This window comes from Onychomys torridus, chromosome 8 (assembly GCF_903995425.1).
Source record: "Onychomys torridus chromosome 8, mOncTor1.1, whole genome shotgun sequence".
Taxonomy (NCBI): domain Eukaryota; kingdom Metazoa; phylum Chordata; class Mammalia; order Rodentia; family Cricetidae; genus Onychomys; species Onychomys torridus.
Window position 1 is genome coordinate 96408521 of NC_050450.1, and position 26966 is coordinate 96435486.

At 39.9% G+C, this 26966-nt stretch overlaps 1 protein-coding gene and 1 pseudogene across 1 annotated transcript in view; both read left to right on the forward strand.

Annotated features, from left to right (window-relative positions):
* Positions 1-32: 32 nt before the first annotated feature.
* On the forward strand, positions 33-1273 carry LOC118590014 (annotated as a pseudogene).
* A 1215-nt stretch (positions 1274-2488) lies between these two features.
* The window catches only part of Cep112 (centrosomal protein 112), a 385003-nt gene continuing 360525 nt past the window's right edge, over positions 2489-26966 (forward strand). Inside the window, exons 1-5 of the mRNA XM_036195322.1 lie at positions 2489-2609; positions 2654-2815; positions 9702-9815; positions 13955-14145; positions 16708-16877. Coding sequence (XP_036051215.1) covers positions 2489-2609; positions 2654-2815; positions 9702-9815; positions 13955-14145; positions 16708-16877 — 758 coding nt within the window. The remainder of the gene's footprint in view (positions 2610-2653; positions 2816-9701; positions 9816-13954; positions 14146-16707; positions 16878-26966) is intronic.

Consider the following 26966-nt stretch of genomic DNA (forward strand, 5'->3'; position numbering starts at 1 on the left):
TACAATATATACTCTCTCCTCCAGCCAAAGAAATGCCCAAAGTACAAATGGCCAAGGGGAAGAAGATGACCACTGTCCCTCCATCATGAAGAAGCAGGAGGCCAAAAAAGTGGTGAATCCTGTGTAAAAAGGCTCAAGAACTTCAGGATTGGGCAAGACACCCAGACCAAAAGAGACCTCACCCTGTGGTGATATTTCATTTGTGCTGAACTATGATATTTTATTTGTATGTTAATAAAGTTTGCCTGGAGATCAGAAGTCATAGCCATAAACAGAAGTTAGGCGATGGAAGCACACACCCTTAATCCGATCACATGGCAAGCAGAGTCTCTGTGTGATCAAGGATACAGCCAAGTGTGGTGACACATGCCTTTAATCCCAGTAGAGACCTGGAGGTCTGTATAGACAGGCAGTGACAAGGAAGTGATGTGGCTGGGCTTAGAGCCAATGGGAAGGCAGAACAGGAAGGCAATAAAAGCACAGTTTAGACAAGAAGAAGCTCTCTCTGTGGAAGCTACTGCTGATGGTAAGCTAAGGCTAGTCCTGGCTATTTGCTCTGATCTTTTCAGCTATCACCTCTGTATTTGGCTCTGTATTTCTTATTTAATAAGACTGTTTAGAAATTCATCTACATCACCCACTTTGTCAAATGGCCCTGTTCCATCCAGCTACAACATCAAAGAACTATCATTTATAAGCATCTCAAAGTCCCTCCTGTGATTAACCAGTTCACCCAGACCCTGAACCATCACACAGTCACCATTTGCTTAAGCTTGCCCAACAGTGCAGGGCATAGACAAAGCAGAAGAAGCTAAGGCTACTGGCCCATGCTGAGAAGAAAGCTGATGGTAAAGGGGACATCCCCACAAAGAGACCACCTGTCCTTTGAGTCCATATGGTTACTACCTCGGTAGACAATAAGAAAGCTCTGCTCTTGGTGATTATATGCAGTGTAGACCCCATTTGAGTGGTGGGCTTCCTGCCTGCTTTGTGTCACAAGATGGGGATCCCCTACTGCATCATCAAAGAGAAGGCCAGGCTGGGGTGGCTGGTCCACAGGAAGACTAGTACCTCTGTTACCATCATGCAGATTAACTCAGAAGACAAAAACACTCTGGCTAAGCCGGTGGAAGCTATCAGGACCAATTATAATGACAGATACAATGAGATCCACCACTACTGGGGTGACGATGTTCCAGGTCCAAAATCTATGGCTTGCATTGACAAGCTGGAAAAGGCGAAGGCCAAAGAACTTGCCACTGAACTAGGTTAACCAGGTGCACTGCTAAGTTTCCTGTACATGAATATAACTTAAAAATTGCCCTTCAAAAAGCTCAATACACAATTCTTGCCTATAGTCACCATGTTGTACTCTTGAATTTCTTATTCCTACTTGGAAATCCGTATCCTTTGATCCTCTGTAAGCTCAACCCCTTACATTCCATGGTCTCTGACTAGCCACATTTCTGCTTATGTGGGTTTTACAATCTAATTCTTGGTGCAAATGATCTGGATTGTGGGTCATACTTCAGCTGTGAGTGTGTTCAAATAAGCTTTTGGAAACCAAATATTCTTGAAAACATTCTTTATTCCTTCTTTTCTTTAGCACAATTTGCCTCTGAAACAATGAAGAGCTATTGGTGTTTATCGCCAGTGAGGTGGATTTGAAAGTGCACCTTGAGGAGTGTGGTCCCTTTCTGGAAGCCGAAAATACTAATTACAAACAAGGGACTCTTCTATTTCCCTTATGGAAAATCGAAAAGATGTTTCAAGCTGTTATTATGTTAGCTTTGGCACCACACTGAGTGTATCGAAAGGATTCTGCTGAAGGAATTCTGTTGTGAACTTAGATGAAAAACAGTGGCACACCGAATTTAAGGCAGTGCTTTTACAATTTAAATTTTGTTTCTGTTGGTATTTTACAGCACATGCTTCAGAGCTCCCAGAAACGTAAAAGATCAAAGACCACCACCACACAGCAATGTGGACTGCCCTGAGGCCCATGTGCTTCCTGGGAAGCACCCTCCCCTCCCCCCCTCCCCCGTTGATGGTACGTTTCTGGAGAGAGCAGTAGACAGAAAGCCTTTTCAGTTCAGCATCTTCCAGGGTTAGTGTTTTCAGACTTGTGATGGTTCCACATAACGAATGAAAATATACTGCGCCTTGTCCTGAGTAATTCACCTCTGGAGTGTGAGCTAACAAGGGTAAATTCTCCCTGCTTTGGACTTACTCAATGGTGGTGTCTGTTCAAACAACAAACAGGCTTTTCAGTGAACATTGTCCAGCAGTTCCATCGCTTTTGAGTTTTTCTTGGTTCCTCCTCAGTCTCTCAAGTGTTCACAAACTACAGAGTAGGAAGCCCGGAAGCAGCAGTGTCCACACTACAGGGATCACAGGAGATTAAACCTGGAAAGCACTAAGCACCAGATAGACTAAGACAAGAGCTCCGCGCCTGCGCAGTGGACTAGACAGTTACCACAGCAACGGAATGGCTTGGGGTGACCATTTCTCTCAGGGTGGGGGAAATAGCTCAGTGGGAAGTCTCCGCCCCTTGCATGACAACGGCACCCCGGAGGGCGGAATTCCCGCCCCCTCGGATGCGAGAGGCAGTGATAGACATAACCCCGCCCGTCGCCATGGCAACCGCGTTGAGTGCCAGCCAGGGCTCGAGGGGGCGGGACAGGCGAGCTCGGTAGTCCCGCCCCCGGTTATGCTGGACGACAGCGACCCATCCGCCCGCAAGGATTTGAAACCGTTTGGCTGTGGCGGCGGGGCGGCGGCGGCCGAGTGGACGGCTTGCTTGTGGGGGCTCCAGGTTCTCTCCCTCTCCTTTTTCTCTCGCCAGTAATCCCCCTCCCGCCCTGCTCCCAGGTTCTGAGTGGAATTTTGCGCGGGATGGAGCCCCCGCGCGTGCGGGCTGGCTGGCTCGGGGAGGGGCGTCGCCGCAGGCCGGGGACCCGCGCTTGCGGCCTGTGTGGCGCGCGCCCCGGCGGGGTTAGCAGCCGAGCGGGGGCCGGGGAAAGTTCTCAGTAAAGTTGGGTCAGGGGCCGTGGCGTGGCCCAGAGCCCTGAGGTAGGGGCTTGTGGGTGTGAGGAGAGATCTGTGTCCTGGAGCTGGTAGGAGAGCGGCCCGGGCCTGGGTGGGCCACACAGGCCCGGGCCGCTCACAGCAGCGGAGGAAGTGACCGCCGAGAGCCGGACAGCTGCAGTGCCCCCTCCTCCACCCCGCCTGCAGGCTGGCTCCCAGAAAGTCCCGGTGATCTTCGGGTTTGTAAGGTTCCCAGCACGGAGTCGCGGCCCTGTAGGGAGACGTCCAGTGTTTGTAAGAGATCCAGTGAACAAGTACTTAGGGCAGACCGCTGCCTTTTGTGTTTGAGACAGTGTAGACCTTGCTGTCGTCGAATTCTCAGACATCCACCTGCCTCTGCCTCCCGAGTGCTGAGATGACAGGGCGTGTGCCCTCTCCCCCCACATCAGTATGCTGGTATTTTTTGTGACTTGTCTTTACTTTTTAAAGATAACTGAAAGTAAGATAGAAAAGGTAAGCGAAATGCCAGTAAGCCCCATTCCACTGTGGCCATTCCCCTTACTCCAGCTAAATGGAGAGCAGGGTAATTTGTGCAGTGTTCAGGTCCAGCTGATTGCCTACAGCACTCGGGTCATTCACACCGCTAAGCCCCACCTTCCAGCCGGTCGGTAAAGGAGAGTGGAAATGGTGTCTGTCTGGTTAGGTGCACTGGAGGACACACCGGGATACATTTTTAATATCCAATCTGCCCCGGACGTCTTCTGGGAAGATACCAGATGTATAACCCTCAAAAAGGTGCCCCGGTAATTCTTGTTGACTCATTGGCATTTCAAGTCTTCTGTTTTATTCCCCACAATGCATTTAAAATATGATTTGATGGAATAAAAAAGCATCTACAATATATTTAAAATATGATTTGATGGAACAAAAAAGCATTTTACACAACTTTCAGGAATATATTACGTTTGCGATGTGCGTGTTATGTGTAGGAAGTGTGTTCTTGGCTTAGCCCTCATCGGTTGTCTCTTTTTTAAGGCTGTTAATATTGAGGGCTTGCGTGTGCTTTGCTGACTTCTATGGCCGCCAAGCACTTTTGAGAGAGTCTTAGCCCATTTTATAGCTGTCCACAAAGAAGCAGATTTCATAAAAGGTGAGGCTAGTGAGTTTAATAAAAGACACCATATACCTATAAATACAAGAGCCGCCCAACCTCCTTTTATACTTTTGAAGTAGGTTGTACATGTAGTGGTCACATTGTAATTGTTATTAGTGAAAGGCATGCTATAAGTGATTTAATTCTAAACCAAAGATAGAGCTTTATGTATTTTCTTTCCTTCCTTCCTTCCTTCCTTCCTTCCTTCCTTCCTTCCTTCCTTCCTTCCTTCCTTCCTTCCTTCCTTCCTTTCTTCCTTTTTATTTAAAAGTTAAAACTTTTTTGAGACATGATCTTTCTACACATAGCTGTGGCTACCCAGGAACTCATTGTGTAGACTAGGCTGGCCTCAAACTTGTAGATAAGCCTGCCTCTGTCTCCTAAGTGGTGGGATAAAAGGCGTGTGTCACCATGCCCCGCCCTTATTTTTCAGTTTTAATACCTGAAATTTGAAGTTCTGATGTATAGTAGATCGACTTTTGATAGCTAGACACACATTGTCTGCACAGTAAAATTTGTGTAGCAGGAATTCCTTCAAAAATTGAAGTGTAATTTGTTTTTTGTTGTTAGAGAATGAATAAGGGGCAAGGAAAAGCAGATTTTTTTAGCTTTGACTAATTATCACTTTGACTTTATTTTTGCGTGGGTCCACGTGTACCTGCCTTCTCTGGTGGTTCCTGGGGATTGAGCTCGGGCCTCCTGCTTCTTCAGCAAACACTTTACTAACCCAGCTCCTGTTTTTGCTTTTCTTAGAGTGTGATTTGATTATTACATGTCCTCATAGCATTCAGATTGCCTTTCTACTATTCAAATTACTTTTTTTTTTTTTTAAATTAGTTGGCGATATTTCTGACTTACATGTAAACGGCCAAATGATCAGATTATGTAAGAGCTAGGGATTTCAGAATTTTAATCTGGGCTTTGCTTAATTATATGATTTTGGTGAGTCACTTAACTGCTGAATTTTAGTCTCCTCTAATATCAAACACTAACATTTCCACAAATGTCAAAGGATTTATTGAGAATTAGTGATTATGAGGGACCTTTTTGCTTTGGCCACAGCAAACGACAGGCTTAGGCAAAATTTTGAGTACAGGGCATGATGAGTAAGCCTAGAAGTACATTTAGGGCAGAGCTGTGCTTAAAGTTTTGGGCCTAGGAATTTTCGTTGGTTTATTTATCCATTTGAATAGATGTCTTCAACTTTATTATCTACTATCCAGTATGCTGTCATAGTGTACTTTCACCAAGTACCAAATGTACTGTAGGAATATAAAACACACCGAACCAAGTAACCCCCCTGAACTTCTGAACTAATCAACTAGTTATTAAACTAATTTAAACCAAGTTACATGATTAGTTAATTATTTACGCAGTGTGGAAGATTGAGATCAGAGCTCCCCATATGCCAGGCAAGTGCTCTGCAACAGAGCTGTTGAAGGATGAGGACCTAAGTTTGGATCCCCAACACTCAAATAAAAGCTGAATGTGGTGGTGGACATCTGTAACCCTAGAGACAGATAGATCCCTAGTTCTCACTGGCCAGATAACCTAGCTGAATTGATGAGCTCCAGGTTTAGTGAGAGGTCCTGTGTCAAAAGTTAATGTGGATAGCAATCAAGGAAGATATGCAAAAACTCCACATGGGAGATGGGAGTATACACACACACACAGACACACAGACACAGACACAGGGAGATAGATAGATAGATAGATAGAGAGAGAGAGAGAGAGAGAGAGAGAAAGAGAAAGAGAAAGAAACTTGTACTCCCTCCCACCAAAAAAATTGTCAAAAAAGCAATTAGTCATGCAGAAATTGAACATTAATTTGTTTATTCAGTGATCAGTTCTCTAGCTCCTAACATGTGCTTGATAATATATGAGGTGCTAACTAAGGTGTAAGTTGCGACCCTGCTTTCCAAGAGCCTCTCTCAGATGTAGGAAGTATGTAAATTCACAAATGTATGGCAAATGCGGTGACTCAGATGGGAGCATTCACAGCAGGAGGGGAGCAACTGAGCTTAGGGTGAGCAGGACCAGCTGTGCTCAGCAGTGACAGCTGAGCTGCATAGTATCTGTCCTAGGGTCTGTAAAGACCTATGTACTGGGAGCAGAATTAAGTAAGGGCTTGGAGTGTGTGAAGAATGGAGAGAAGTTCATCATGACAATGGGGAAATTAAAATGGCCATTGGTGGATTTGTGTAGTTAGGCAAAGAGTAGCTGGTAAGATAGACCTAAATGGGAAGGCACTTGCGAGGCTAACGTAGGGTTCGAAAAGTAGAGACAAGGCTTGTTGGAGGGGAGGTCATGGGGTCATTGTAGTAGTAGAAGTTGGTGGTGTGCAGAGTTTGTCTGCTAGAGTGCAGGGAGAATGGAGAAGCTGGGACTTCTGTGTGTTTGTCCCTGGGTGCTTTATGGAGACTTAGACAATGGAAACCTTGAAATGTCTCGTAAGGAAGATGAACTAGATGACAATACCACTAAGCATATGGGACAATTGTAAAGAGTTTTCTTTGGGACATATGTAACTTTGTAATGTTCCAGAGTAGGTTCAGGAAGCTGTTGTAAATAGAGTTTACAGTACTGATTGTGATTGCCCAGAGAAAAGGTGAAAAGTCAGATTAAAAGAAGACCAAGGGAAAGAGCAATGTAGAATCTGGACTTAATGGTGGCTGGAGAAATGAGCCATTGAGAGACTGAGAAGCAATGATGGTGGGGGGGACAGCAGGGCAGGAGGGAGTGAGCTATTGGCGTCAAAGAGGCATTTCTAGGAGTAAGGAGTTGTAAGGAGAATAAGGTGCCTTGAGGTGTGGTACCCTGAAGACAGAAGATAGCTATTTGGATTTAACAACTAGTGGATTGCAGGGGGTCTCGGAAGGAGTTCAGTAGGGGATAGAGTGGAAAGGTAATTCCCATGGGGGCATAAAGCTGGAGAAGTAAAAGAAGACTAGCGAATGGAAGGCTAGAAAGAGGTGTGACAGGAGGAAGAGCCAGGGGAGATGGAGAGTTTGCAATAAGGGGAGGTAGGTAACTGATGATTGATAAATGACAGGAGGATGCTTGGGATGTAGAAATAGAGGCAAGGTAAGGATGTGTCCTTTTAGAGGTGGGTTGAGAGTCAAGATGAGTACCATTTTAATAGGGCTGGTACCATCTATTTTTTTATGGACTAAGTTTTTTTTTTTTCCTTAAATTGAGAGAAGAGTTGCAGTTGGTTAAGGGGCTTTAAGTTCTAAGCATTGCTTTGTGGACTGATCAAAAGTAAACTCTTCAAAGAGCCATCTAATTTCAAGGCAGTACCATCTTTTCTGAGTTGCTCCTGGGTTAGGGAGTTACAGCATCAGTGGGGTTTGCAGTATTGCCAAGTGGAAGGAAAGAGGAGGTGGGCTGGGAGATGGAGGGAGGGAGGGAGGGAGGGAGGGAGGAGAGAGGTGCAGGTGAGCATCTGAGGAGACAGTGCTGCTGTCTGTCAGGTGGAGGTGTTCCTAAAGGGAATGGAAAGCAAGTGGTGTAGCCAGGTGACTGGCGCCCCCAGAGGGTGATTGTGGGAGGAACTAGTAGTTGGGAAGCATCATGGAGGATCTTAGCCAGTGTTTGTCCTCCTAGGCTGTGTTGGGTGGAGGAAATGAAAGATCGAAAAGAACATGCACCAGTGTGCAAGAGTGAGGTCATAGCTCCCTCTCATGGCTGTGAGGGAAGTGATGTGAATCAGTGAAAGGTAGGGTAACCTACGCAGACGGGACAGGAGGTTGTAGAAGTTACTGGGGAGAAACTGTAAATACTGGAAACTCGTTTTGCAAGGGTAAGGTAAGGTGTGGAACAAGACAGCTTTTAAGGCAGAACAGAGTTTCCCCCAATCCATAGTTTGTAAATATGTGACAAGTTGGGTATTATATATTATGTAAGTATATGGTAGTTTGCAGACTAAATGGACATATTGATTATGGATATATATTTTTCCCTTTTTTTCTTTTCCTTTAGTTTTGGCGTTTGAGTTAGATGTATACACACACACACACACACACGCACACACACGCACACACACGCACACACACGCATATATATTATTTTTTGAGGTTCTGTAGATTGAACCTAAGCCTCAGACATGCTTGACAAGTACTGCACCACTTACCAAACCACAGCTGGCTCTTTTTTGTTATTTGGAGCAAAGTCTGTATAAATTGTCCAAGCTTGCCTCAAGATCATGCTGTAACCCAGGTAGGAATTGAGCATTCTGAGTAATGGCATTACATGCTTGTGCTACAGGTAAGGGTTGGAGGTGTGTATGTGTGTATATGTGTGTGTGTGTGTGTGTGTGTGTGTGTGTGTGTGTGTGTAGTGTAGAGCAGATGTCAACTTCCTGCCACCTTATCCTTTGAGACAGGGTCTTTCACTGAATCTGGTGCTCATCTGTTGGTAGACAGGGTATCCTGTGAATTCCAGGGACCCACCTGTCTCTGCCTCCACTGCAATAGGATTACAAACACATGTGACCATGCCTGGGTTTTTTTATGTGAATATTGGGGATCCGAACTCAAGTTCCCATGCTTAAGCAGTAAGCTCTTTAGCAACTGAGCCATCTAGCTACCTCCTGGATATATTTTAACATAAGATAGTTTGTTTCTGGTTTTGTCAGTTTTACCCCAATTATATATTCAGTATATATGAAGAATTAATATTTTAAAAAGTTTAGGGGGAATTAAAGGACATTTAGGATTTTGATATATAGTTCAGTGAATTCTTATACATGTACAGACTTCACAATCTCTTCTACAGTTCATGTGCTGAACAGTTAAATACCCCTGGTAGTTTTTTGCTGCATGTCCTCTTTATTCAGAATGTCCTTGACTGCTGGTGTCTTTGAACCACTGGCAGTTCTCTCTGGTGAAGTTTTTTTTTTTTTGTTTTTTGTTTTTTTCCTTTTCTGGTACCCTGTATCAATGGACTTAGCACATTACCTTTTGAAAGGGGTTTCTTTCACTGTAGTTTACTCATGGCGTTTTGTGTATCAATATTCATTCTTTGTTGCTGAGTGCGATGTTAGTATGTGTGATTATATTACAACTTGTGAGCTGTTTCAATTTTTAAAAAGTTGTTCAGTTTTTATGGTTTACCCTTAGGTCCACTGTTCATTTGGACTTAATTGACATACATAGTATAGCATTATTTTTTTTGAAATCAGGGTTCTGTATTTGTATCGGTCCATGTTGTGCTTCTGTTGTGTTTTCCTGTCTATTTGTTCTCTAGGCCGTACCATAATGTCTTGACAACTCTCGCACATCTTAAAATAAGGTGACGTGAGCCTTCCAACTTCATGCTTTTTCAAAATTGTTGCTACTATTCTGATTATTTTACCCTCTTATATAAATTTTAGAATTAGCTTGTCTGAGTTTTGGTTGGAATTTCACTGAGTCTAGCAGTCATTTAATACCAATTGACAAGTTTTCTTTAATGTATTTTATCATGGTTTCATAGCTTTCCTTATACAGATATTTGATGCTTAATTTTAATTCTTTCACAGAAAGGATTGTGGAAATGGAAAGTGAAGAAGAAAAATGGGAGAAGCTGGATGCTGAATTTGATCACTTTGTGGTAGATATGAAGCCCTTTGTTCTAAAATTACCCCACAGGTCAGGTAAGATTGGGTTTGAAATTAGATGCTTTCTTGTTTTTGAGATATTCTTGCTATTGTAGCCCTGGCTGGACTGGTATTCACTATGTAGCCCAGGATAGCCTCCAACATACTGCTTCAGTACTTGGATTATAGGCATGTGCCACCATATCTAGCTGAAATTAGATTCTTAAAATTAAAAATATTATTTAATCAAAACAGTTATATTAGCTATTTATATATATTGTTTTATTATATATAATAATAAGTACCTGGAAGATGCCACTTAAGAACTTGTTTTGGTTCACAGTTTGAGGGATCAGTTCATCATGGTGGGAAGGTGTGGTGTCTGGGGCTTGAGACATCTGGTCACATTGCATCGGCAGTCAGGAAGCAGAGAGCAGTGAATGCTGCTTCTCAGCTTCAGTCTGGGTCCTCCAGCCCTTGGAATGGTGCTGCCCACACCATTGGGTCTCCCTTTCTCAGTTAAATCTTTCTGGAAACACCCTCATAAACACACCCAGAAATACGTTTCTATGGCGATTCTGAATATCTTCAATCAAGATTAACTGTCGCACAAGTAAACTGTCAAAATGGAAATAAAGTTAAAATTCCCTTTAAAAAATTCCTTAATTCTAATGTGTATCATTAATGTAGGATTGTTTACTTTGAGCTGTTCTAGGATAAATAAAAATTTAGTGACAGTGTCCTCTAAGTTTTGCCAGGATTTTATTGCGATGCCATGTCATATGCCATGAGCTTAAAGCATGATCTCAAAGTTAGGTGCTTCTCTTTCTTCACTTGGACTTTTTCCTCCTCCTTTGGAAGTGACTTCCAGTTCCTGAAGCCATTGTTAACCTCTGACCCTTTAATTTGATTGACTACTTGATAAGATCAACTATGAATGAGTTTTTGTTGCTTTCGTGCCTCTCATTTCTGTCCTATGATGTCTCCTTTCAGAATGAGAACCTTTTTTCAAGATAGAGATTTACAGACATTTTAAGGCATCTGAGGGCAGCTGCATAGGAGAGCCCTTAAGCTGCAATGGTTGTATTATTGACTGTAGGGCTAATTCAGATTTGATAGATATTGATAGAGGATGTGGAGTGGGCCCAAGACACTATGGGCCCAAGTTCTCATTTCCATAGATGTCTAAGTGCACTTTGTATTCAAAGTGAGGGCCTGACTTAAAACTACAGACTTCTAGAGGAACTGCATGGAGAGACGGGAGTGTGACACAGGGATGATGCAGTCTTTTCTCTGTCATCGCAGCCTGCTCTGGCCTTCCCCTGAACCGCCTTCTTCTGCCTCTTTTCTTACCTTTTCAGTCCTTAGCCTTTCCTTTCTTCCTCTGTTGTTCCTCAGATCTCATGGCTTCAAGTCCCTTTCCTTCACATCCATGGCTGACTCATGATGACTTCTAATAGTATGTACTGCATACTGCATATCATGCATATCACATTCTCTTCTGATATTCACTACCTTTTAAAAATTACCAAACATTAGTCATACAAACTAATGGATTTTGTTATGACATTTTCATACATGTTCTGAACATTATATTTACTTTGATCATGATCGTTCCTTTTATTGTCCTCTCTTGTCTCTCCTTATACTTGTTTTTCTCTTTCCTCTTCTGTAACAGTGACCCTTCTTATTTCCGTGTTTTTTTTTTTAATATCTACATTCTATGTTTGAGAGAAAATGTGTGATATTTGTCTTCCTGAATCAGATTTGTTTTGCTTAACACTATGATCTGTAGTTCATTTCATTTCTTGTAGATGACATGATTTTGTTCTTATGTCTGAATAAAATCACACTACACACACATACACACACACACACACACACACACACACACACACTATATTTTCTTTATTCATTTTCCCATTGATGGGCATGTTGATTCCAGAACTTAGATAATCACCACTTTTTTCCTTTTTTTTTTTGTTGTGTTGGATCTGCCAATTAAGAAAGTTTTTTATTAGAATTTCCCATTTTCTTTATCCACTCTTCAGTTGAAGGGCATCTAGGTTGTTTCCAGGTTTTGGCTATTACAAATAATGGTGCTATGAGCATAGTTGAGCAAGTATCCTTGTGGTATGATTGAGTATTCCTTGGGTATATGCCCAAGAGTGGTATTGCTGGGTCTTGAGGTAGATTGATTCCCAATTTTTTGAGAAACTGCTATACTGATTTCCAAAGTGGCTGTGCAAGTTTGCACTCCCACCAACAGTGGAGGAGTGTTCCCCTTCTTCCACATCCTCCCCAACATAAGCTGTCATCAGTGTTTTTGATTTTAGCCATTCTGATAGGTGTAAGATGGTATCTCAGAGTCATTTTGATTTGCATTTTCCTGATGACTAAGGATGTTGAGCAGTTCCTTAAATGTCTTTTGGCCATTTGAGATTCTTCTGTGGCAGTAGTATCATGGTCCATACCTGGTGCATGAGCTGGCTATTTAGAGTCCACTACCTATGGTGGGACACTTTGCACAGCCATGATGCAGGGGGAGAGGCTTGGACTTGCCTCAACTGAATGTACTGGGCTCTGCTAACTCCCCATGGGAGGCCTTACCTTTTTGGAGGAGGGAATGGGGGTTGGGGGGCAGAAGCCCTGGGGGGGGCAGGAGGGGGAAGAGAGGGAGATCTGTGATTGGTATGTAAAATGAATAAAATATTTCTCAATAAAAAATTTTTAAAAAGTAAAAAAAAAGAGAATTTCCCATTATAAATGTATCTAAATTTAGCTATTCTCATATTTTGTCTTCTTTTAAAAATAGATTTGAGATATTTAGAATTGCTTAAATATAACCTTAGGTTTATATACATTGTCTATGTGGAACATTCATGGCCCTCTTTTACTACTTCATAGTGAACATGTAGGAACTCATCCCATTTAAGAAATATAGTTTTACAGCTAAATACAGTGGGGTTTTCTATCATTTTAAGCAGATAATTTAGTAGATAATTTAAGCTCTTCATTAATCAAGTTGTACCAAAATGTGTGTATTGAATATAATGTTGATGTCAGTTTGCTAGAAGACACAAAGATAATATATTTTCAACTATGTGCTCAAGCTTGTCAATTCCACTTCTGTATTTTCTGTTTGTATAAAGTACACTGGATATTCATAAAGTTTGTTTGGTGATCATATAATTTTCAGAGAAAAAAATACACATTTTTTAGATGCCACCTCTCATCCCTGTTAGTGAGATTACAAAGTGGTAAATCCAGACTTAGTGATTTTTTTTTTTTTTTGTAGACAAAACAATAAATGAATATGACCTTTATAAGCCAAGAGATTAGTGATTTGTATAATATATGTAATCCAAAATTGAGTTAGACTGATAAAAATATCAGAGTAGTGTTCGTGAGAGTTAAGAAATCCTGTGTCATAGCAAGATAATACACTCAGTGGGTCATTATATATGGATTAAATGTGCTGCATTTTTAGGTAGATTTTTTTTAAAAAGGATAATTACTTCATGAAATTATTCACTCAATTACTTTAGAGATAGTAAAAGAAAACCTTAGCTACAAATCCCTTGGAATTATTGGCTTTAATAGATAAAATGTTTGGATTTAATTTTAGAGTGAATATTGTACTGCTTGGTAACCAGACACAGCGCTTTAGTTTAGTTTTCTGTGTTTATATAGTTAGGAGTTAGGGACAGCCTTTCCAGTGTGTCTAAAGTTATTTTATTGATGCAAAATTTTATCTAAAAATATGTTTAATAGTATTCAGAAATTTTATTTTTATTAACTACCAAAGACAGATTCCAGGAATCTTACTTTTTATGAAAATATGTATTCGTATTTGTGTTGCCCAACTGCAACTAGCTAATAAATTAATCTCTAGACTGGGAGTGTACAGTCTTTTTTCCAGCCCATAACCATTTTTTGTTGTTATAAAGTTTTATTGAATGTTGTCACACCATTTGCTTGCATATGGTTCATTAATACTTTCTCCATAAGATGGTCAGCTAGAGTAAGTTATGCCAGAAATCACAGGCTTGGAAAGCTTGAAGTATTGACAATTGGGCTTTTTACAGAAGTTGACTGACCCCTGTTCTAGATTATAGTAGGTACTTATATAGGGCTTTATAATTTAATGTTTTATCATTGATATCAGGTTTCACATAGTTCTTATGTACTTACAGAAAGGCAGAGGTGTGCTCTTTGGATCAGAAAGCTGTGTGAGCCCTCAGGAACAGGTGCAGGACTCATGGGTAGGAAGAATCGGAACTTGTATGCAAAGCTGTTACTGCATATGCTTAGGCGAGGAGTACTTGAAGGCCCTTTTACCCACCGTCCTGAGCCAGGAATGCTAAAAACATTACCATCATATATGGTAGGTACTGCCGACCATGGCATAGTAGTTTCATTCTTTTTAAAGTGAGTGTGATATATCATCCCTTTAGGAAGGGAAATAATATTGTTATATGTGCTAGATAGTGCCTAAGTTAAAACTTCTCATTCATTTTTCCCACTTTCAATAGAAAACATTCTTCTGTTATATTTTATGCACTTATATTCCCTTATATAAAAATGAATTTTAAAACTGACCTTAACTACTTACTAAATTTTCAAATTTGACTCTTAATATATTAAGTATTTTAGTAAATTATAGTTTATGAATCCTTTCATATATATTATTTAACATTATCAGTTTAATGGCTCTTAGAGGTCCCTTTCTAGTCTGTCAATAATAGTAAGTTAGAATTTAAAAATGGTTCTCTATAGTTGATTTAATTATTATCAGCTTTGTTATGAGGCAGTTATTTTATGGCTAGTGGATGAATTGTCCCCATCTTGCTCCTTGTAAACATAAATTTGCTTCTTGGTTTGTGTGGGTTATGAGTATGATATCTAACTGGACAGCTAACTTTTGTTGTATATATATGTGGATGTCAAAATTATTACAAAATATAGGATTTCTCTACATTTTAGACAATTTACTAATCAAAATATGGTGACATGGGTGTGCACACTAAAGGATAATTCCTTTTGTTGGTGGCAGAGCACAAAAACTCTTAATGCTATTATCCATTGTAAAAGGAATACCATACATTTTGCTTATGCCAAGATCAGCAGTATTGGGGAAAGTAGTTAGTTTGTGTATTTGATTAGACATTAGAATGAGTACTTCAGGCTCCCTATTATCTGTGAAGCTTTTATCCCCCCATTTCCACGAGATTCCCAAAATAGCAGACTGCATGGAATTGTTTGTACTATACTGAGACATCTAAGACAGCTACTAAATGACTATGAATAGGTAGTTGCTTTAGTCAAGGTTTCTATTTCTATGATAAAATATTGTGACTATAAGCAACTTGGGGAGGAAAGGGTTTATTTTGGCTTACACTTTCACATCACAGTCCATCATTGAAGAAAATCAGGGCAGTACCTTAAGACAGGAACTTGAAAGCAGAACTGAAACAGATGCTGTGGAGGTATGCTGCTTACTGGCTTGCTCCTCATGGCCTGTTCAACCTACTTTCTTAAAGTACACAGGCCTACCAACCTAGGGGTGGTACTGCCTACAGTTAGCTGGCACCTTCTACATCAATCATCAGTCAAGAAAGTGCCCTGGGGCCAGTCTCAATTAAGGTCCCCTCTTCCCAAATAACTCCAGCTTGTATCAAGTTGACACAGAACCAGTCAGCACAGCAGTGTGTACTGTGCAAATAGATCTCACCAGAGGTAGTGGAACAGAGTTTATGAGAGTTTATTACAACTTATAATAGCACCTAATTTAAAACTTGTTTGTAGAATTTTCCATTAATATATCAGGCCATGGTTGACTGCAGGTAACTCAAACCGTGGGAAGGGAAGCAGAGCATGAGCAAGACAACCATATCTCATTTAAAAAGAAACCATCCTGCGTTTCCAATTTAATATATGAGGTCATGTGTGATATTTCCTGAGGAATAGCCCCTTGAGGACTTCTGTGTAGACCTAGGTAATTGGTGTATAAGTAGAGTTCTCCAGAAACCTTATCATGCATTTGGCTTGAAACTAATGTGTTAATGTCATCTCAGTGTCTAAAATGGACTGTTTTATGAAGAACAGTAGATGTTGGGATATTAATATATTCTGTCACATTTTTCCATTCACAGTCGATTTCATAAACTTGTAGAGAAGGACTTTATTTTACAAATGATACTAAGAAGGCCTGGAGCTTTGTCTTGGCCCCTCAGGGAAAGGACAGTATGGTTGGAACCAAATCCCATGTCTCTGACTTTGTAGTTCCCACTGCACTGAGGGATTGTTAATTTTAGCTTTAATTTCTGGCATGTTTTAATTGTGGTTACTCCAAATACTGATTTTATGTATAGTGTGCCTATGTGTGTAGACTAATTGATAGTTACAGGAAGAAATAGAGTAGGACATAATTTTAAAAATTTTCCATTCAACTACAAAGCACTGGTTCTCAACCTGTGGGTCCCAACCCATTTGACAAAGCTCCCCCCCCAAATTTACATTATTATTCAAAACAGTAGCAAAATTACAGTTATGAAGTAGCAGGAAAATAATTTATGGTTTGGGGTCATCACAGCATGAGGAACTGTACTAAAGGGCCGTAGCATTAGGAAAGTTGAGAACCCACTGCTATAATACTAATATCACTTCCTTATATAAATAATTATTCTCAGATTGATCTATCATGTAATTTTGCTGTGAATTAGGTTTCTTGTGTAGTAGAACATAACTGAATGTAAATGTATTGGGCATTTTATTATTTTAATATCTCATAATTCATTATGTATTCAATGATAAATTTTATTTATTTGTCTGTAATTGAACTTTGATTAGCTTTGAAAAACTTTTGTTAAAGTTGATGGAAATTTTAAGTGTTTTCTTTATAGTAGTACATTTTGTAAGAATGATTTCTCTGATATTTAAAAACCAGTCCATCTATTTTGATGAACCAAATCCAGCACAACCAAAAGGTTCAAGCCCAGAGAAGTTACCTGACTGGGTAATGGGTGAGCTGGAGACAGGTGAACACAGATTAAATGAATCATGGCAGTTTTCTTCTGGAGAAGAGAACATGATGCTGTCGGCAAGTGATGTCCACAGGTATGCCATAAAGTTTAAGTATTTATAACTTTACTGTGTTTTTGCAACTGGCTCATATATTGAAGCTTTTTCTTTTTAATAATAAGGTTTTGGTTTACATTATATTTTTGCTAATGTTGAAGGCTGTGAACAGATGTTAGGTAGATAATAGATTTTAAGACTTTACTACATGTTTAAGTAAGACTATGTTATAATTTAAGTCACTTTATGAATATCTGTTAACTCTCTCTCTCTTTCTCTCTCTCTCTGTGTGTATTTCATTGTTTGAAAAGTGTACTAAGAATTGTAAATAACACAATTACATGTTTTTCCTTTATGACAATGTTAAGAACATTGCCAGTGACTTCAACAAAATGTAATACTCTGCACATCCATGTTGCATCTTCTGCTTGAATATCTCTCCTTCCCCATCTCACTAACTGGTGCTCACTATTTTCATTTAATGAAATAAGAATATAAATTTTATCCATTCAATTGCCTTTTTAGTAGAAGATTAGGCCTGCATATGATTTTAGTACAAATAAAATAAACTGCTAAGCTATAAAAATCTACCAAAAGGTTGTTATTGTTGCAGTATAATTTTTGGCCTTTAAGAGGGAGAGATTAAATTTTTGTTTTTATTAAATTTTGATATTTCTTGTTGACATTGGAGTTTCTTGAAGTGTTAAAATATTGGGTAGTGTTGTTGCACCATACTTCATATTTCACTCTGGCCATTGTCTTGGGAATTTTAATTTTATGAATTTGTTTCTGTTAACAAAGCAGTCTTTCTGTCCACTATAGTCTTTGGTTTATTCTTATTAAATGTGGAAATGTTGTTGGTAATTCAAAATGCATCCACTGTAGATGTAGTCTGGTTGTATGTTTTTCAGACTTGAGATATCATGATGGGGAAGAACAGTGAACACAAATCAAAGAGTCCATGAGATAATTTTATTAGAAAGAGGAAACAAATTAGAATGGAGAAAAAAGTGAAGGAAGATATGATAGCATTAAGGATATATTTAGAGGAGTAAAAAGTGAATGGGTGAGTTGTATTAGATGGAGTTAGTGCTTATTTTTACATCCATAGAGAATTAAAATATGGAGGTAGAGAGAAGGGGGTCAGAAAGTTCAAGGTCATCCTCAGCTGTGTAGCAAGTTTGAGGCCAGCTTGAGTTATACAAGCCCTCTCTTTAAAGAAGAGTTCAGCTAAAGTTTGGGCTCCTTTGTAAGTATAATGGTGAAGTGAACCTGGGGTTTGTGACATGAAGGTGAACTAGTTACAAGGCTGTCTTGGCCCTTGACCATGGGTTGAAAATAGTAAATCTTTTTAGACAGAGTCAGTGACATGAGCAGATTTGTTTTGCTTCACTTGCACAGTGGTGTCTCCAACAGTGTTTTTGAAGGATTTGTCAAAGTTAGCAATCAGTTTTCTTGCACTTTCTAAAAATCTGAAAACCTCGTAATCTCTTTGTAAGATAGCCATGGGGTCATAGGTTAGAGATAGTTATAGTAGGTTGATCTGTTACTGTAGTATGCTATTAGTTGTATGTGGAAGTTTCTCTCCTGCCTTCCTGTTCCCAAATACCCAGCAGCCACTTCTTAAATAATTGACTCTGAGGCTTAGTATTACTTATAAATGCTCAGCTGGTAGCTCAGGCTTATTGCTAATTAGCTGTTACACTTAAATTAACCTATAATTCTTATCTATGTTTAGCCACGTGACTTGGTACCTTTTCACAGTGCAGCATTCTCATCTTGCTTCCTCTCTGTCTGACTCCACCTTTTATCTTCCCAGAATTCTCTTAGTCTGGTCACCCTGTCTATACTTCCTGCCTGGCTACTGGCCAATCAGCATTTTATTAAATCAATTTGAGCGACAAATCTTTACAGTGTACAAGAGCATTATCCCACAGCAGTTAATGAATTTCACATTATTTGTATGTATTAGTGAGCATGGAACTTTTTTCTTTAAATAGTCCTTAAAGTGTTTTTCTGTTTCCATATTGTATCAAAGGTGCAGAGAAGAAAGATGTATGTAGAGGGATCAAATAATTCAAGAAAGGAAGTGCAGAATTTGATGCATAATCACTTCTCTGATGCCTGCTTAAGCCCTCCAGATTTTATGATTTATAACATGTTTTACATGGCAGAAGTGCACTGATAGTTTTGATGCACTAGTCATGTGTGATTTTGCAAATACATGTGAAGATTAAAGTGTGCATATTAGGGTAGGAAATACATGACATTAACAGGAGTACAGGTGAATGGACATTTTTCTTCTCTGGACCACAAGATAAATTTTGAGGAAAAATACTGTGAAAATATTCTTTTTTAAAAAACAGATCTATTTTTATTTTTATTTATTTCTGTATGTGTGTGTCTGTGTTGAATGTATGATGTGTATGGGGTTGCCTGTGGAATCCAGAAGAGGGAGATGATTTGTTGGAGCTGGAGTTCCAGGCAGTTGTGAGCCTCTCAACTTAGGTTCTGGGATCCAAACGAGAGTCCCCTGGAAGAGCAGCAAGAATGCTAAACTGCTGAACTGTCTCTCAGCCCCAGTGGGAATAATATTAACTTGCCACCCAGTCACTTTACTGGAAAATGTAAAAATAATAAAATCCACACACTAAAATAACTTGTCAGCTGGGCAGTGGTGGTGCACGCCTTTAACCCCAGCACTTGGGAGGCAGAGCCAGGCGGATCTCTGTGAGTTCGAGGCCAGCCTAGTCTACAGAGTGAGATCCAGAACAGGCTCCAAAACTACACAGAGAAACCCTGTTTCGAAAAATAAAACCAAAACCAAAACCAAAACCAAAACCAAAATTTGTCTTATTTGTTCACTGTATTAGCTCTTTTTTTTTTTTTTTCATTGCTGGGACAAAATACTTGAGAAAAGCAGTTTGAGGAGGGAGGGGCTTGTTTTGGCTCACAGTTTGAAGGGATAGCGTTCGTCAGGGAAGGCCTGGTGGGGACATAGGTGCCTGGTCACTTTGTGTCTGCAGTCAGGAAGCAGAGGGAGATGAATGCTGGTGCCTATCTGACCCCCTTTCCCTTGTATTCAGCTCAGCACCCCAGCCCATGGGATGTCCTGCCCACTTTCAGGTGGCTCTTCCTTCGCTAGATAAGCGTCTCTGGAAATACTCATAAAATTATGCCCAGAAATGTATCTCCTGTGTGATTTCAGATCTCATCCACCTAACAATGAAAATTAACAATCACTGATATCTATAATCAAATGACTTTTAATGAAAAATAGTTACTTGATTAGAAGGTATTAGTTTAATGATAAGCAATGGGAAAAACTGACTGTCTGTTGGCCCTCTTCAGTCCTATCCCTCCTCCAGATCCACAGCCTCACAAGAGTCTGACATCCAAGTCTGTTCAGGTGACCCTTCACCTCTTCCTATAGGATTCCATGTTTCTCAGTTGTAATCATCGCATTTGCAATTATTTATTGTCTGACTTTTCTGTTAGATTCACGAGGTAGGAATTTCACAGGTAGGAATGGTATTTTTCATTTGCAATTTATTTTCAGTTCCTCATAGCAGATGTGAGCATGTTAGAAATTTTGTTTGAGTTACATGTGTGCTTTAGTGAAGATTATTAGTCACTACTTGTAGCATGAATCTTAACAGGTCTTATTAATAAAAACAAACCTGGAGCCAGGTATTAGGGTGAACGCTGGAAGATCAGAGAAGCAGAACAAGCCACAGCTTCCTCACCTTGCCAGTTCCTCAGCTGATTCTGTTTCCTCAGACTAGAAGCTTCTGAGTTCTCATCCAAATGGATCTCAACTGAACTGCTTCTTGAAAGCCTGAATCTTAACAAGCCAAAAGCTTCTAGTTCCTGGTTTTCACGCCTTATATACCTTTCTGCTTTCTGCCATCACTCTCTGGGATTAAAGATGTGAGTCACCATGCCTGGCTGTTTCCAGTGTGGCTTTGAACTCAGATCCAGATGGATCTCTGCCTCCAGAATATTAGGATTAGAGGTGTGTGTGTGTGTGTGTGTGTGTGTGTGTGTGTGTGTGTGTGTGACCATTTTCTGGCCTCTGTATCTAATGGCTGTCCTGTTCTCTGACCCCAGATAAGTTTATTAGGGTGCACAGTATTTTGGGGAACACAATGTCACCACAACTACAATATAGTAATTTACTATATACAAAGACCTTCTAAGGTAGGTGTATTGTGGCAGAGGTAATAGTTCAAAAGAATTTGGAAATTGAACTCTTAGAGAATGTAGAAGGAGGGTGGCTTTTATAAAATGGTGGAGGAAACATGGCCATGCACTGTAGTGTCATGTAACACTATGAGGCATGACACCAAAGAAACCAGCAAAGACATGCTTAAAGGTTTTTCTTTTCAGGTTGGTGACATGAGGCTGATGGACACTTAGGGTCATAAAGTCCTTTTTAGGGTATTTCATACTCCTTTAATAATTATGGCTTGATTTGTTTTGAACTTTAAATTTTGCTGAAGCTTTAATCTACATGTATATTGCTTAACAGAGATTTGTCATTTTACATATATGGAGACATTTAAAAGATAAAAACTAACGTTTATTTTAGCTGAACTTACAAAGATTGATTTGAAGGCCAGCTCCACATGTGCTTCAGCTCGCCATGGCACCCAGGAGCCGCCAAAGGCTCACTTCCACTCTCCTCTGTGAGGTTGCTCCTTTTCTCTGAGTGCTCATACTGTGCTAACGACGAAGTCGCTCTCTGTTAATGTTGACCTACTACATCTAATAACTTCTGTAAGAATTGTTTTAAAAAGTTTAAGAGGCTTCTAATATTTGACACATGTATGTTTTTATAGTGAATAATTTATTGTTACTTAGAACTGAAGTTTAATGCTACCTCATAAATTTTACAGCCACTTCAACTTGTCCTTTGAAAAACCTCTTTAATCTTAAAAGATTTTCCCCCTTAGTGTTTCTTTTTTGATCACTTTATAAAACCCTGCTTTACTTAGACCTTTTTGTATGTGAAGCATTTCTAATGGCATTTTAGATGATGCTGTTTGTGCCCTAGCCTTTTTATATTATTAAAGATGCAGAGTTCTTTTGAAGCCTTTTGTTAGGATCCCTATTCAGGGGAGATGACACCTTCCCTCTACCTTTATTCCTTTGTAGGCTGGGAGCAGCCTTGCCTCATACTCCCTGGAAGTATTATGAGGGTGTATTCTAGCTCTTATTATCATGCTCCCTTTTTGTCCCTCAAATATACATCATGCATTAGTGTATTTAGCATTTTACACCAAAACCTTCAGTACCAGTCACTCCTGAGATCCTCTGCTTTCTTTTTTGCATACTCCTTGGCTTATGTTCATGTTATTACCCATGTTTTCTTTTAGATGACCCACTGATCCAAATGTCATTACTATTTAAATTAAAATTCTGCTAGTACATTTTTGTGTTTAGTGTCTGGCTTTCTTCTTGACAAAGAAATATTGTAGTTATATTTGGCTTTAGTTGGTTATGACTTTGTAAGACCTTTCTAAGGCGATCCTAGCCATCAAGATCTGATAAGCACCTTGTTTTATGATAGGTTGTCTTTAAGGGAGCCCCCAGAACCCAATTCCTGATATTCTTTTTATAATTTCCTCCCCATTATTATGGGCAGGGCTTGTGACTTGTTTCTAACCAATAGAGTGTGGCAATGGTGAGGTCACTCTGATTGCCTTGTGTTGTGTGAAGCATCATCTACTCTAGGTCTTGTTTCCAACCAATAGAGTATGGCAATGGTGAGGTCACTCTGATTGCCTTGTGTTGTGTTGCATCATCTACTCTAGGTCTTGTTTCTAACCAATAGAGTATGGCAATGGTGAGGTCACTCTGATTGCCTTGTGTTGTGTTGCATCATCTACTCTAGGTCTTGTTTCTAACCAATAGAGTGTGGCAATGGTGAGGTCACTCTGATTGCCTTGTGCTGTGTGAAGCATCATCTACTCTAGGTCTTGTTTCTAACCAATAGAGTATGGCAATGGTGAGGTCACTCCTGTGATTGCCTTGTGCTGTGTGAAGCATCATTGTACTCTAGGTTTTGCTGCCATGCCCTTTGTTGACTTTGAAGAAGTAGCTTCCATGATTCATGTAGCCACAAGGAACCAGATGTTGACAATCATGGGGGTAAGGAAGTGCATCTGTTTGTAGTTGAAAACACAGCTCTCATCTAATAATGGTTGTAGCGTTATGAAGTAGCAAGCAGAGGACCTAGCTCAGCTATACCTGGACTTTCACAGAAGTATGAGAACATATGTGCGTATTATTTAAAACTCGTCAGTATGGTGTTACGTAACTATACATGGTGGATGCAGAATTTTTCTTAATGTAGAAAACTGAATAATTGTGGAAGCTTCTTTGTAGAGTATGCAGAATGAAAAGTCAAGGTTTTGTATATTCTTTATTTCCTTCCTCATGAGAGGTAATTTCATCAATAATTTGGTATATATTATTCTTGAATAGGTACCTAACATCTATGCCCATGTGATAAGAAATTATGAAATGTATATGCACCACTCTATAACTTTCTCTTTTATTTACTCTCTTAGTTCTCAAAACCATTGCCATGTAGGTAGGTTTTCAAAAATATACTTTTTAACCCTGTTTCTACTGTCTTCTTTATTATTATAAAGAATGCTTGGGTTCACATACTAATGCCTAGCTCATTGTATATCTTGCATTAAATATACCTGGGATTTGTTTTAATTACATATGATAAGATGATATGGAGATGATTACCTTTTAAAGAAGAGTTTGTCATTCAGACACTTAAGAGGAAGTACCATATCCTGCAGGGTCACGTTTTGCTCAGGAGGCAGAAGGAACAAAGGGGAACATAGGTAAAAGCACCCCTTAAAACTATAATGATGTGGCTTACCCCAGTAATCAGATCAGTGAATAACCTAACTGTCATCATAGAGCCTTTCTCTAGTAACTGATGGAAGCAGATGCAGAGATCCATAGACAAACACCAGGCTGAGTTCCAGGAGTCCAGTCGAAGAGAGAGAAGAGGGATTCTATGAGCAAGGGGCATCAAGATGATGATGGGGAAACCTACAGAGACAACCAAACCAAACTAGTGGGAACTCATGAACTTTAGACCAACAGCTGTGGAGCCTGCTTGGGACTGGACTAGGTCCTCTGCATAGCAAGACAGCAGTACAGCTTTATCTGCTTAGGGCCCTGGTGGTAGGATCAGAATCCTGGTGCATGAGCAGGCTTTTTGGAGCCTGCCACCTATGATGGGACACCTCACACAGCCTTGAGGCAGTGGGAGGGGCTTGGACCTGCCTCTAGTAAGTGTACAAGGCAATGCTGACTCCCCATGGGAGGACTTACCTTCTTGTAGGAGGGAATGGGGGGTGAGTTGTGGGGGGTGGGAAGAGGGGGATCTTTGATTGGTATATAAAATGAGTAAAATATTTTTCTTAATAAAAACTATAATGTTGGGAAGTGGTTAGATGGGGGGGTCTACTAGTAGGTATGAAGTAAAGCACAGATCTTGGAGTAGGGGTTGGGGGTTTTAAAATATGATTTCTGTGAGATACTATGGAGGTGAACAACTTTGGCCATTAATTTTGGCCCAGCTCATCAGTTATAGTATCAAGAATAGACTTACACACTTGTCTATGTTTTAGACGATGGTGGATTCCTAGAAGATGAATCACTGTATTGGTGGGATTATTAATTAATTTAATATCTTGTTTAATTGTTTAAAATTGTATATGGGCTATCTTGGAAAGATATGAAAGATTTATAAAGTTTTTAAAAGTAGTAGAGTTATAGTGAACTATATTTGTGTATAGAAGTGTTTTAAAGAGGTGGTAGTGGTGGTGGTGGTGGTGGTGGTGTTTAGTTAATGGGACTTGCCTGGAATATAGAGGTAATAGCATTCTTTTTTGTATACATGTTTGTTATTTTTATTTAGTAAGCACACATTTATATTTTCATAGGTATTGTCAAATTGCCTTCTAAAATACCAAACTTTTATTAATATGTTTGGACATACAAATTTTTAATATTATTGCTAAAATTAATAAATTTAACTATGTAACAAATATGTCTGTAGATGTAACAAGTCTGTATGTAGATTTAAACATAAGAAGGAAACTTTTCTTGATGTGTACATTGCAGATTTTGTGAATTCCACTTGTTTTCTAGTTTGTTAAAGCAGGAAAGCCAAATGAGGGCATTTGTGCTGTTTTGGGAGTGCCTAAGGTATGTTAGGTGCTGTCTGGACACACATTCTAAGTTACCTGGTTTGATCCTCTCTGTAGCCTGAGAGCTTGACCACATTGCTCCTTTGTGTTTGTGGAGGTAGTAGCAGCCCCAGGAGGCTCACACAGCATTCCAGCAGTGTGTCTGGTACTGGAATACAGGTTCATGCATTGTTTCCAGGATACCTCTAAGCTTTAGGTAGTAGCTTAGGCAGAAAATATGGAAATTTCATTTTTTCCTTAAAAGTTTAATATTCATGGAATGTTGTGTATATGGGTGTTTTGCCTGCATGCATGCATGCATATCTATGCACAGTGTGCATGCAGTGTCTGTGGAGGGCAGAAAAAGGCGTCGGGACACGTAGGTTCTGGGAATGATCTGGGTCCTCTGGAAGAGCAGTCAGTGTCTGACTGCCAAGCTGTCTTGCCAGCTCTTTTGTCTGCTTTTTGGTCCATGCCACCTCAGCAGTCCAGGCAGTTCTTCCCTTGTCCTTTGTTGTTTCCAGACTGAGCTGAAATGACGAGGTTTGCTGTGGTTCAAATCCTACTGCTGATTCTTAGCAATCATCTGTCCTCAGGCGACTTAATTTCTCTAAACCCAAGTTTGATCATTTTGTAAAATGGGGTTTTATGGAACTCAGTGTCAGAACAAAGTGTAACAATACATGCTGAGACTTCAGCATAGGACTTACTGAGTACCAGCTGCGGCTACTGCCATCATTGGCATGGTGGCTGCTGTTATCACAGTTCATACAGGGATTCACTTGTCGTTGTTCAGCTGTTCTTTTGTTTTGTAGTGATGAAATCCTCTCAAAGCATTGTTTCAGATCCACTAGTTATTAACTTTTTTTTTTTTTTTTTTTTTTTTGGTTTTTTGAGACAGGGTTTCTCTGTGTAGCTTTGTGCCTGTCCTGGAACTTTGGAGACCAGGCTGGCCTTGAACTCACAGAGATCCTCCTGCCTCTACCTCCCGAGTGCTTCCGGCCCTATTAACTATTTTTTAGCCTCTAAAAGTCATCTTGTGTTCTCAAAAAAGAAAAAAAAGTAAATACTCAGGTGGGAAAATTCTATTTGTAACTGCACACTATCAAAAGAAGTTGTTGTCGTGGTTGTTATTGTTGTTTGTTTATGAGACAGGAACTCATGTATCCCATATTGGCCTCAAACTTGTGGAGTAGCTGAGAATGAGCTTGAATTTCTGACCTTGCTTCTGCCTCCTGGAATTTCAAGTAGGTGCTTATGAACTTATGTGGTCCTGGGTGCTTATGAACTTATGTGGTCCTGGGGATCCAACCCAGGGCTTCATGAGGCTAGGCAAGCATTCCACCAACTGATCTGCATCCCCAGCCCTGCAAACTAGGAAAAGTATTTAAAAGGTGATTTGTAGGAGGTATGTTTATTCAAGGGAATTAGTAAGTCTCACTTTCCAGGATACAAGGAACACAATGTGGTGCACTGTGCTGTACAGACATTTGCAGCTACATAGTAATGTGTAGATGCTACTTCAGGTCATTCTGTATTCTTTTCATGCTCTGTCCCAAAGAAAGACATAAAGCTAACGGGTTTCATTCTTACAATTCTGTGAAAGAGGTTTAAAAAAAGAGTATTGTTATTTCTGTAATTTTCCAGTGAAATATGGTATTATCTGATAGTTTTTCTTCAAGGTGCAGTTGAATTCTGGCACAGACAGAGATGGAAAAGAATACCCATTTAATAACTTTTATTTGAGAGTTTAAAAGTTGGGACTTACAATTTCTGGCTGTGTGTGTGTGTGTGTGTGTGTGTGTGTGTGTGTGTGTGTGTATGTGTGTGTGTGTGTGTGTGTGTGTGTGTGTGTGTGTGTGTGTGTGTGCAGGCAAGCATGTATATGTTTGTGCATGTGGGG